We start from the raw sequence: 12,445 nt of genomic DNA on the forward strand, positions 1-12,445 counted from the left end.
AGGGATAAATATTGTTACAGCGTGTTTGAAGCTACTTCGAGATGCGTCGAACGATTTCACTGCGGAAGCAATCTCGAGGGAATTGGTCGTTAAGGGATATTTTGTCGCAACGCGAACAAAGGAACGAGTTGTTCTCGAACAGCCATTGCAATCGAACGCGTCCTGTCATAAAACGATTATAAAATAACTTTGTAAATAATTTTAAATAAATAAATTCACGTTGTACGGGGGATAAGTAAATGAATAAAATCGAAGGGTATCCATAGCCAGTCGTAATAATATTTTTCTGTCGGATTGATCTGTTTGTTGTTTCGTCGCGCAAAACGCTCGAAAAGTTTCTAGATCTGTTTACGTGGAACCGGTGGATGTCACCGAAATAGATATCCAGAATTGTTTCTATCCCGCGCCGGTGTTCGAAGGATGAACAGCTATCGGGCATATCGTTTCCACGAAGTTCGTAAACAATGTAACACAGGCGGACGTGTTACAGCGACGTAAAGCAACCGTCGATTCGCGGAAATCCCACGCTGCGGGGGATTCCCGCCCACTAAACTGCGGCGCAGACCGATTGGCGCCGCTCAGGGCCGTGTCACGACCGGGTGTCATGATAAAGATCGTAATTCCTCAGTGAAATTGTCAGCGAGCCTTGCCCCGTTGACAGAGGAGACGCATGACGGCCCGAGGATCGACGTTTTACGCGACATTTCGTGGAGTCAGTGAAAAAACGCGGGACAAGTCGGGCCGAGAGTAAGGAAAATGATTATTCTATTGTACGACGAAGAATAAGAATAATAAGAGAATAATAAAGCGAATGCCGTGGTCATTAGCGGGTACTTTATAGCCGAGTGAGGAGTAACGGTAATAAAAAAAAAATTGGCAGATGTCTACATTGTTCCAGATTCAGTGGAATAACAGGAAATATGTCAGACGTGTCGAATGACCTACATGAAAGCACACCGTTTCCCTCGAAAGACATTTCTCCTCGAATAGTTTCCTTGCTTCCTGTTTATACGATACTCGGCGCGCTCAATAAAGTCCTGCTGGGTTTTCTATAAAAATCAGTAGAATGCCCCGCCATATATCAGACGTATTAGAAAGCTTAAAAAATACGTCTTTTATACGGCGAACTTGCCTTCGGGAGGGAAAGCTTTTCCTTCCCGATAAATAATGTACCCGGCAAAATACGGTGAACGACGAGTTTCTATGAAATCAGTAGAACAGCGTACGATAAGTCGGACATTAAAAGCGAGCAGCATTAAAGCGCAGCCTCCGTTGTAAAGATAATGGTATCGTCCGATGTCGCGTAGCCGTGCACACGTATCGCGGCATCAAGGTTTGTCATGTTTAGTAGAACAAGACGACGCGTGTCAGGCAACCGTACGAACGTCAAGGGAATACGTAGCCACGTGTCAATCAATGGGGACGACAGTAGAATAGGACACTGTGCGGTAGACAAGCCGCTTATAGCCGAGTCACGGACGCGAAATAATTCATGAGCAGGGTATTTCAACATTTTCAACATTTTCCACCGGTATGGCGAAGCTAGCCAGGATATTGTTCGCGGTAAACAGAGCGGAGCACGCCGGAAGATATTTAACGTTTACCATCGAGCGCGAGGAGTCGATCAAATGTCCTGCAGCTGTTCCTGGGCTCTTCCTTTATTAACGGCTGAACGCGTTTCCCTCGGGCGCTCGGTAATCGAAATTAATAAAGTTCAAGAAAGAAACTGGGATCTTTCCAGCGTTGACGCTGGTAGCTGAGAAGATCGTTTTATAGAGCGTACGGCGAAACGAAACGTAAAACTGGAAGAGTTCCCGTCACCACGGAGGCTAACCGAGGAAACAGAGTTTCTGTCGGTCTGTCAGAAGTTCGGGACTTCCGGCAAAAGTATCGCGCTCCGTTCCCTAAGTTTCTAAAGTAGGATCGCGGGGCAAGCTGGCGCTTTGCATAGAGATTCACAGCGCCTCGGTTGAAGTTCCGTAAGCCGATACACAACGCGTACAGGTGTTAGCAGTTTTCGGTCGACGATTAAGAGATTTCAAGTGGTCGTAGTTTTCCCGTGTGTAACGCGGCTTACCTGGGCAACCTTTTCCCCCATGTTCGACGCGTGCATGGCTCCCTGGAAGTATTTCGCCGATCCATTGTCCTGCAACGAGAACTGGAACAGAGAACGGCGAGGAACGACGGGTCAGGAATCGCATTGATTTATCACGGAACTACAGCAGAAGCTGCCGCACAATGTATACTTACTTTGTGTTTCATGGAATCCGGCCCCATCTGGCTGAGCGACGGCGACTTCCGGTCCTTGGACGTCCGCCATTTCTGCAAGTCGCTTTCGGACGCGACGCCAGGAAAGATTTTCGAATGTTTAGTCGCTAGAAACACAAACGGCGGCGTCAAACGAAACTCCGTGTCTCGGCCGTGTCGTTTCCGGCTGCTTTCATTAACCTAGTTATTATTTATTATTACAGAACTATACTGTGTGAAATACAGGCTCGATTAAGAACAAAACTATCCAACTTGTTTGTATGTCTGTATGCGAGTGTGCGTGTTTGTGTGTGTGTGTGCCTTCGAAAAGGAATAAAATGTTATAATCGAATTAACCTGGCGCACTAACGTAAGTTTCGCGAGCGAGTAATTCGGCGATGTACTTTCGTTTCCGAAAAAAAGGCTCGAGGTAAGTAAAAGGGTAAAAAATCGTTCGATAGACTTAACGATTCGATTCGTCTGTTTCTCTTCTTTTTTCCAAAGAAATCGCAGGATTACAATCGTCCGACGAAACGTGTACAGTAAACACCATTTACCAACCACACGCACTAAATCTAAATTCTCAAAAATACGTGTCTCTGTACGTGTATGTGTGCGATGACGTGAGCTAAGTAGATATATACCTCGAGTCTAGGTCCATTAAAAGGAAAATGTCCAGCAAGAAGGCTCATTACTCGACAAAGTCTGTCACACTAAACGGAGAACAAGTGGTCAACGATTGGAGCCTACTGACTGAATAAGAGAACGGAAAAAGGGAAAAGAAACGAAACGTGAGAAGAAAGAAACAGGTAAACCAACCAACGGAAAAGAAGAAACCGAGCCTATATCTCCGATCTAGAAGCGTTAAAATAGTGTGTCGTTAACAAGTTAGTCAATTCGCACTAGGAAGCTGCATACCTGTGAAAGAAAGATCGTTTAAATGTTCGTAAAAGACCGTGTAAAGTTTTATTCGTCGAGACGACGAATGCCGGCAACTGCCACTGTTCGAGTGTTGCGCGTTCAATTACTTCGAACATTCGTACTCGCACGTATGTAGAACGTGTACCGTATATATTCATAATACACGAGAGGACTGGTTGCGAGCGCGTATTATCAATATATACAATATATGCATGAGAAGAGGCAGGAAGAGAGTATAAATGGGAGTCGATATGATCATTTGTACAATGACGTCGTGTTCCGTCGAGTCTGGACCGATTCCAGGGGACCGCCCGTAAGATCGCGATTTTCGTGATCGCAGAGAAAGAAAGTGGAAGCCGTGTATGTACGTGTGTGTCTGTATGTACGTGTCTGTGTGTAGAGGTCAGCCAGTTTAGCCTGGTCGTGAACAGAAGCGGTAAAACTAACAACGTTTGCGCCTCCCATGCCTCGGTCAGCCTTGCGTACTCACGGTCGGCGAGAGCGAAGTCACGGTACCGAGCGAAACAGATGGTTCATTCTTCGCCCCCAACCCCCACCGACGTCTCGCCGGCCCGACTCGAGACACCCTGTACAGAGGTTCAAAACGAAATGGTACTGACGCGACGGTTTTTCATCAGCGTTCCACTATTTTAAAAAAGGAAAGCTTAATCCGCAGCTGGGCAACAAGGGGGATGAAGAAGCTAAACTCCGCGGGACGCGGGGAGTACAAGATGGCTGACCGAGCGATGCTACGGTGCTCGTCTTTGTAAATAATACGGTAGAAAGTTATGAGACAGACATAGATAGAGAAGAGAGAGAGAAAAAAATAGTTTAGAAAGATAGTAGTGGGGTGGATCGGGAAAGAAGATGAAAAGAGAGTGACGCGTTCGAAGATCTCGCGGATGAAAGAGAAAACAGAGACAGTGGAGAATTGTAAACTGGTGGAGAAAAAGAGAGAGAGAGAGAGAGAGAGAGAAATAGAGAGAGAGAGAGAGAGAGAGAGAGAGAGAGAAATAGAGAGACAGAGAGAAATAGAGAGACAGAGAGAAATAGAGAGAGAGAGAGAAATAGAGAGACAGAGAGAAATAGAGAGACAGAGAGAAATAGAGAGAGAGAGAGAAATAGAGAGACAGAGAGAAATAGAGAGAGAGAGAGAGTGAGAAATAGAGAGAGAGAGGGAGAGAAATAGAGAGAGAGAAATAGAGAGAGAGAGAGAGAAATAGAGAGACATTGTATTATATAGGTGGATGGAGGCAGTATATGTATATATACGTAATATATATATACATAATATATATATATAAAAAAAGAAACAGGCCTATGAAAGCTCAATCGGACAACGGTACGTTATCACTGGTAAGCTCATGACCAAAAAAAGTAAGCTCGCAAGCGCTTGGTAAGTTGTAAAAGGGGTGCAAACTCGCCGGCGCTCGGTCGGTTAAAAGACAAAACCAAAGGGGGAGCAGGCTGGCCGCTCCGTTTCCTGTTTTACCTTCGGTGAGATTATCGACTGTCGCTGGCCGTCGCTCGAGGGTGACGTGTTCGCTCCCTCGGCCCGCTACTAAAATACGTTTCTATGGTTTGACTTTGGACAAAATCACAGCTTTCTTGGTACCGCGTTCTCGGGGCACGGTTTAAGTGGTAAGGCCTGATTTCACGTGGACCCCCGGGGGCACCGTTTATTGCACGCGGTTATGCCTGGGGATGTCAAAGGGGATGATCGACGGGACGGAGACGCGATCGCGCTTTTCGCGTCCTCGCTCTCTCGGGAGGGGTTGTTTCGCGGAAAAGGGGCTGCTCTCGGTAAACTGGCGCCAGCTGGCGCCCCATTGCCGAGGCGCGCCCTCGACGCGGCTAGTTCGATCTAAGCTTCGTTGACAGATAGTAACGCGACGTATACAGGGTGTTCACGCTGTTCGTTGCTAGCATTTCTCTCTCGAGTGTATACACTTTGCAACGAAATCGAAGGTGTTACGTTATTCATTATGGGGAACACGGTAATCTGAACGATTGTAAATTTTAAGTTTGGATCATCGTGTTGCCTGTAAAAAGCAATGGAACTTTTTCATTCTGTGCTTTGGAGATGAATGGTAGGAACTATTAGCGTACACCCTGTACAATCGTCGACGATATGACGAAGTCAGTGTTTAGAATCGGTACCAACTGATTCTTCGAACTTTGATTCAAAGCTACTGAAAAGTTCTAAGTCCTAAGAAGATTAAATTATTCACTCGTTTGTTCCGTAGTTTGAAACATGTTTACATTGCCCGGCCGATCTGACAACCTCGCTATATCTTGGCGACGACTGTACTGCGATCATCCCTTTCTCATTAGCGATTACGAGTAGGGGTGAATAAAAGAGGGTGCTACAAACGAGTTACTCATGCTGCTATAAGAAACAGTTGTACATTACTACGGAACTTTTCCAAGTGATACGAAAATCTACGAGTATGTTGCTTCTAGCGTCTGCATCTGTATCTGTCTGGCGTCCGTGTCTTTCTATCCAGCCAATCGTATCAATTCGAACGCTCAATTCCCCGTAGCTCCGCGGTATTCGTTATGATTCGCCGCAGCATCGGTAACATGCTGTAGCCGTTGAATTTATTATAACGGAAAGACATAGAACGACGTGGGTACATTCAGGTTTGTCTATTCTTCCAGTTCACAACACATTCCGCAGTTTACTGAATATGCGAGCGGCCGTGCGCGTTCCGCTTCAACACACTCGTTAGTGCAATCGGAAAGGAAACAGGCAGGAGAAAGTGGGGTAGTCGGTTCGTCACATTTTATCGATTGCCGGGTATCAAAACCGGTTCGAACAAAGACCATTCACCATCGATAAACTCCGTCACACGAAAGCCCCGGCTCGCGACAAGCGAGGGACACGCGCCGGTCACTATCTGTCAACATTCGCGACACGAAATATCGCATGCGCCAGCATTATCCTCCGCGTCGTCGATCGCAATTACGCACGGGAAACACACGCGCATCGTGCACCGATATCCGAAGCGTTACGCGATGCGACACGTACAACGTGGAAGTCGAATCTCCACGATCGAGAGAGAGAGAGAGAGAGAGAGAGAGAGATAGAGAGAGAGAGAGAGAGAGAGAGAGAGAGAGAGAGAAAGAGAGAAAGAGGGAGAGAGAGAGGGAGATAGAGAGAGAGAGAGAGAGAGGCAGCGGTGTCCTCGTTGATCAAACTCGTCCCGGTAAAGTTCTTCGTCCCGAGAACGAGGCGATCCCGTCTCTCGTCCTCGTGCGATCGCGGGCAAACGGAAAGGGGTGAATATCACACGCAGCGCAAAATGCAACACCTACGTATTTAAGTAGTATACACGTAACGTTGTACCGGTCATCCAAAGGAAAAAAAAACAGGAAAAAAGAACAAAATCGCCGTTCCACAGAAAAAAGCTCGGGCTATTGTATATATAAATATACATACATATATATAATATATATCTGTATTATATGTACAGGCATATATAATAATGTATGTATATATACGACAAAAGGCAACCCACGAAAGTACCGAGAACACGAAAAAACAGATGGTAAAAAGAGACGAGCGAACGAGCAAGTATCACGGCGGATCGGAGAGGCACAGTGTCTACTTACAAACGCTGCAGGTGAGACTGCGACACGGCGTCCTCGCCGCTTCCGGCTTCACCGTTCTCCTCGAGATCGCGTCCAAACTCGCCGCGTGCGACACGCTCCGCGACGGGCCTTCCGCGCCACCGCCGGCCGACGAGAAGTTTCCGCCCTCCCAAATGCCGGACTTTTGGGAGACCTGGAAGAATCATAAACGACGACGTGTAATGCGCCCGTATCAAACGAACGCTCGTTCTTATAGCAATTTCAAGGAAGACTGATATACGAACGAGCACTCGTTCGTGATTGGCGAATCACAGATGAACTTTACCCTATCGATATGTAATGAATCGGTATTATCTTTTCAACGTCCACGTTCGAAATCAATAAAATTGCGTTGCGACTTTCTACCGTGTGTCACTGCAGATTCCGATAACGCTGCACCAGCGAATATGAAAGAGAACGATGCCAAAAGCGGCGGAAAAGAATGACGAAAAACCGTGTGCATCGAGTCTTACGTGAATATTCGCTCGTAGCGAACGATTCGGTGCCGTTCACACCGAACTTGTCGAGAGTGAAGACTAAAAGTGCATTTTTGTTGGTGTAGACGTACCGTAACGGCACACCATGCAGTAAGAACTACAGCTTCGCGACAGACACGTAAAAATTGCATGCATACGTGTGCAACACACACATACACACACAGAAAGCTACCCTTGACTCGGACTTCCGTTTCACGTGACAGCCGGCTGGAATATCGTTAGCATCGCGTACACTCCTACGACACACGATCGATACCGGACGTGTTTTGAAGCGAGTGCACGCGATCAGGCTGAATTTACCGAGGGCTCGAGGGGTGGGACGGAGCCGTGTTCGGGGTTGAGGGCATGGTTTAAGGCTAAGGCTCGCCGATGGGAGGTGATATTGTTTCGCCGGCGCGCATGGGACTTGAGACGACCCGGCTAAACGATCCGTTGCGCTTTGCTTTACGAGGGATTCCTGAAAATCTTGTGTCAGTTTGCCGTAGCTGCTCTGATTAGGGACTTCGACTGTCGTTCACGTGAAATTGGGTTGATACTTGAGCTACTATCAAAGGAGACCGTTGCATTGTTATCGTTTTTGATATTAACTCTTTGCGGACGAAGAGTCTTGAGAGTACAGAAAGCTTGCAACATGTGAAGCTAAATTATAAATCGAATGCTTAAACGATAGAAAAAAAGGGAATTACACAGCAATCTCTTGCTGTTCGAGTAATCAAATCATTCGTTTGCAACTTAGTATTTCAAATGTGAACGTTTCATCTGTCCGAAATGTCAACGTTCGTCTGTAAGGATTTAATAGAAGAGTATGCGAAGGAATGGATGTGTTTTAAGAGAAATTCGTTAAAAACGATTGAATGAATACTCAGAAAATTAGTGCTGTTAGTCGTGATCTCTTCTGTGAATGTTGCAGCGAAAGTGATGAGCTCTATAACGACGTTTCAGGAAGACGTTTGAGAATCACCGACTCCGCAGAGGGATTATAGAAGTTCAAGTACTAATATATCATGGATAATGGATCAAGGAGAGCATTTTCGAAGTCGGCAGGATCTACGGGAGTCTAAAGTTCACGGGATCCGCTGGAAATGGACAATTTCAGATACGTTCCGGTGATTCTATTAGCCTTGGCTCGATACCGCGGCCAGCATCCATTACGTTCGATCATCGGGGTTGCTAGGGTAATTGAAACGGATGGAAGGAGCGGGCGTTACGGGTGGTTTAACCCTCGATATCCGGAACGCGTCTGTGCGGATTTTAATTGCGCGAATTAACTCGCGCGCGAATCGTCTTGGCACTGCATTATCACTAAAATCTTGCGCTCGATGGGATATGCAGAGCGAATACGAAAAAGGATGCGCAATTGGTACGGCAGATAACACTCGGTAAATAATGAACAAAGTTTCAATAAATATACATTAAAAAATTAATATCTTCAAAGATACAGACAATTTTCTTTTTCTTCTCCTAGTTACAATAACATTATAATTATCAAAATAAAAAATTATTGGAATCAATCGATTTCTAATCAATCTATTGAAATACCTTCTTGTAGCATGAATACTTGCCATGCAATTAATAGTTAAATATTTACATCACTATCTACCGGATTTCTCGAATCGTTTTCTCTTTTACTTCGATACTTACGTCGCTCACACCCTCTGGACTGGCGATCGGCGCGGTGGTGCTGGGCTGTGCAACGTTCGCGGTCGCTGCAGACGTTGCACCATTGTTGCTCCCAGCCGACGGGGGTGGAAGAGCGGGCGGGGGAGTGCCGGTCCTTCCAGGACCCCAAGATTCCACCATTGTGGGCGAAGCACATGTTAGTGGGCTGGAAAACATAGAAAGCCGGTTTCCATTAGCCGAGTGCAGGACCGGATCCGTGGGGCCGATCGACCGGTGCATACACGACTAAACGAAATAGAGGAACTGGTTCCTTCCAATACGTTAAAAGCAACGTTTCCGCGGCAGCTTTATAAACATACACCGTTATTGTAGGCCTCGGGATTTCAATCGGGAAAGCGTCTCGCGGTGCTTTTCAATCCGACAATTGAAGGTTCCTCCGTATTTACTCTCCTCTCCGTGGTCCTTCGGGTTTCAACTCTTTCAAACGTTCAACCTTTGAATCACAAGGACTTCAATCGCGATTACAGCGACGCGCCAGCGAGCATCCCACGCGCGAAGCGCGAAAACACGGTTTCCATCGACACGAGGGAGAGAAAATCACGATTTATGGTAGTTGGAGAAATCCCTTGAATCTAGGAGGAAATATTCAACAAATTCGTCGCACGTACGCGCCATCGATCCTCCGCCGCGGGGAATGGATACTCGTATCTCTAGCCGGTTGAAATGAAAAATTTCACCAAACTTTCTCATCCGTCTCATCCCGTCCTTAAGTCGATCCGATCAACGTCGACCGTAGCCGGCGAAACGCCCGACGCCGTCCCTCCGACTTCGCACGTAGGAAACGCGTGGCGTGCGGCGTCGGCGAGTCGTGTCGTCGATAATCGAAGCCGACGGGACGGCCGCGTCGGCGGCAGCTTAATCCTGAAAATGGCCGGCAAAAGTGTTCTCCGCTACGATGAATCGTGGAAATCCTAAGATTACATGGGAATGGTCGATACGGAACAGAGGTCAGACTTGGCGAGTGAAGTGTGTCAGTGTTAGGTCAGACTTTGCCAATCGATACCACAGAAGCTGACGAGCCCCGCAACGCGATACACAGAAACGGCGTGCCGTACCGTGGCGTGAGCGAGGCGAGCGAGTAACCGTAATGTAAACGGGTTGGACTTTGTTTTGTTAACCTCGAGAGAGTCGGTTGCGCCCTCGCTGCAACGTCCAACCGGCCAGCCCAGTTCCAAACGAACCCAGCTTCTGTTTTATGGATGAGCCCGTTGTTCCCAGGATACGCGAGGAACGACAATCCTCGAAGATCCAGTCGAGAAATCCCGAACTTCGCCGTTTCCCGAAATCATGGGACACCGGGTAACGTTCGCCGCCCTTTATTCCGGAGATTTCGATACGAACTTCCGGACAGCTTGCGCAGCACCCGCGAAGACACCTCGTAAATTCGCTACGATCCAGGTACAAAATTTCCGATATCGCCGACACGTGATATATAAAAATGTGAAAAATGAAAAAAATAGGAGAAAAATAGAACGCGCCGGCGAGAGAGCGACAGAGACAGAGGTGGAAGGGTATTCATAGATCGATGGGCAATTTCTCGCAAGAACGGCGACGCGTCGCGTGTTTTTGCCGCAACATTTGCCGCGCGTTAACGAAAGACGACCGCGTCCGCGGTAATTGGGCATGAAAATAAAGCTGGCCAGCATAACGCGTCCGCGGAAATCATCGGACAGAGGGGGCGAGTGCTTAATTTCCTGGAAAGTCCGGCTCGCCGCGAGTTTTCGCGGAACAAAACGGAACGGGCCGGTTTCAGGGGGAGGGACGTGTATTGGCCGTGTTAGGGTGGCGACAAGTTCACGGCGGTTTCGTTTGGAACGTTTCCAACCGTTTCCCAGCGCGTAATGAGAATTTCCCTAGCGCCGGTCGCGGCTGGGGAGAGCCCCGCCTCGTTACGATACCGTCCATCGACACACATACATCAAGGAAGGAACAAATCAACCCCATTCTCGCGAGCTTTCACGGCTCCGAGCAGCGCCGCTCTGTCTCCGAATGGCCATTTGTATGCATTGAAGGGCTGCGAAACGGCACGCTCGTAATTTCGTTAGGACTCACGATGCGACGATTCTCGCGAACATTCCCTCCACGGACCGGAGAAAGCGCTGGGATTGATCGAGGACATCCTACCCGTCCGTCGTTACACCCATCGCTAGCTTCCTGTGTTTCCCCGAATCAGTATTCTTTCCTGGAACAAAGCTACCCTATTGCCACTCGTTTCTCTCGGGAAGGACATTTCTCTGATTGGATCGGTAGTTAAACGCTTTTCAATGGTCGCCGACGGTAATAGAGTTTCCTTCCAATTTTCGTGGGATTTTAATTAACTCTACTGTAATTTTATCGAATTTTAATGCTAGGATATCCGAATGACCCTTTGTAGCTTGATCGAAATCTTATTACCGAGATAATTGTTCTGGCGAATGAACAGCGTACACGTTAAAACTCTTTCCTTGAGGAGGTTAAACACTGAAGACAGAACATGCGGAAATCAGCGATAGTCACAGGCGTATTATAATTTCTTTACGATGTTTCGTCGTTCCAAAGGTTCAGGGTTAAGTTCACGATTTCACGGAGACCGGCGAGGGGTTGCAGCGTCCTCGGTGGCTCGCGATCGCTTCGGAACCGCGGTGAATTTATCGACGTTCACCGCTGTCGGACAGCCCTGACATCGATTCCTCGGCCGGCGTGTTGACAGAATGATTTCGTAATACAAATAGATCCACATAATGGACTGCCGTTTTTTTCTTCGCCTCCTGCCACCCAGCTATTCCCCCGAGTCACCTCGCGTCACCGTTTCCCGTTCTCCTTTCACCGGGCTGCAACCTTACCTTGCCGCGTTGCACGCTATTGTTGGGTGGGTTCAAGGAATTTACATGCCTAAAAAGTGGTAAATCGCTGTCGTGCATTTGCATGGCCCGCTCCGGCGGGTTTAATATGATTCATTATCGCGTGCCCCGCCGCGAGTTCATCTTTTTTGGCAACCGTCGGCCCCGATCGTAACTACGCCGGACGTTTCCCCGAACTTCCCGAAACTCCGCGCGATCCGATAACGGGAGAAAACGTTGGAACGTTCCGATTGAAATTCTAACGATTCCCTCGAACGCGTTCGTCGTCGGACCGTGATCCATTTATTGTTTCCTTCGGCGCCGCTTTAATCGCGTCTCGCGGATCGCCACTGGTCACTAATAAATATTCATCGTTTTAATCAGACGGCGTCGTTTCGTTGGAAGAATACTTAACACGTTGACTGCCACGAAGAACATCAGTTTTACGTGTCACTCTTTCTGTAGCAAAGTTTAAAACGAAGAATTATGAATAATTTGGTATCGTAATCCTTACGTTACTATTATCTGGTTATTTATATTACTGAACGTTTGTATTCGACATTAGTTGTCTTGTAATTCGAATGCTCCGGTCACCGGTGACCGCCGTGGCAATCAGCGCGTTAAATGCGGCCATTTTGCCGCATACCT

At 47.5% G+C, this 12,445-nt stretch overlaps 1 protein-coding gene across 15 annotated transcripts in view; it reads right to left on the reverse strand.

Moving 5' to 3' along the window:
* The window catches only part of sei (potassium voltage-gated channel seizure), a 142,403-nt gene that overhangs the window by 66,782 nt on the left and 63,176 nt on the right, over window positions 1-12,445 (reverse strand). For 14 of the 15 annotated variants that reach the window (XM_076373834.1, XM_076373828.1, XM_076373835.1 and 11 more), the window contains 5 exons: window positions 8,940-9,123; window positions 6,784-6,955; window positions 4,661-4,729; window positions 2,251-2,375; window positions 2,078-2,158 (listed from right to left, as the gene is read on the reverse strand). In XM_076373834.1, coding sequence (XP_076229949.1) covers window positions 2,078-2,158; window positions 2,251-2,375; window positions 4,661-4,729; window positions 6,784-6,955; window positions 8,940-9,123 — 631 coding nt within the window. The remainder of the gene's footprint in view (window positions 1-2,077; window positions 2,159-2,250; window positions 2,376-4,660; window positions 4,730-6,783; window positions 6,956-8,939; window positions 9,124-12,445) is intronic. The other variant, XM_076373836.1, reaches the window with a different exon arrangement.

The sequence above is a fragment of the Nomia melanderi genome, chromosome 14 (assembly GCF_051020985.1).
Source record: "Nomia melanderi isolate GNS246 chromosome 14, iyNomMela1, whole genome shotgun sequence".
Taxonomy (NCBI): Eukaryota; Metazoa; Arthropoda; class Insecta; order Hymenoptera; family Halictidae; genus Nomia; species Nomia melanderi.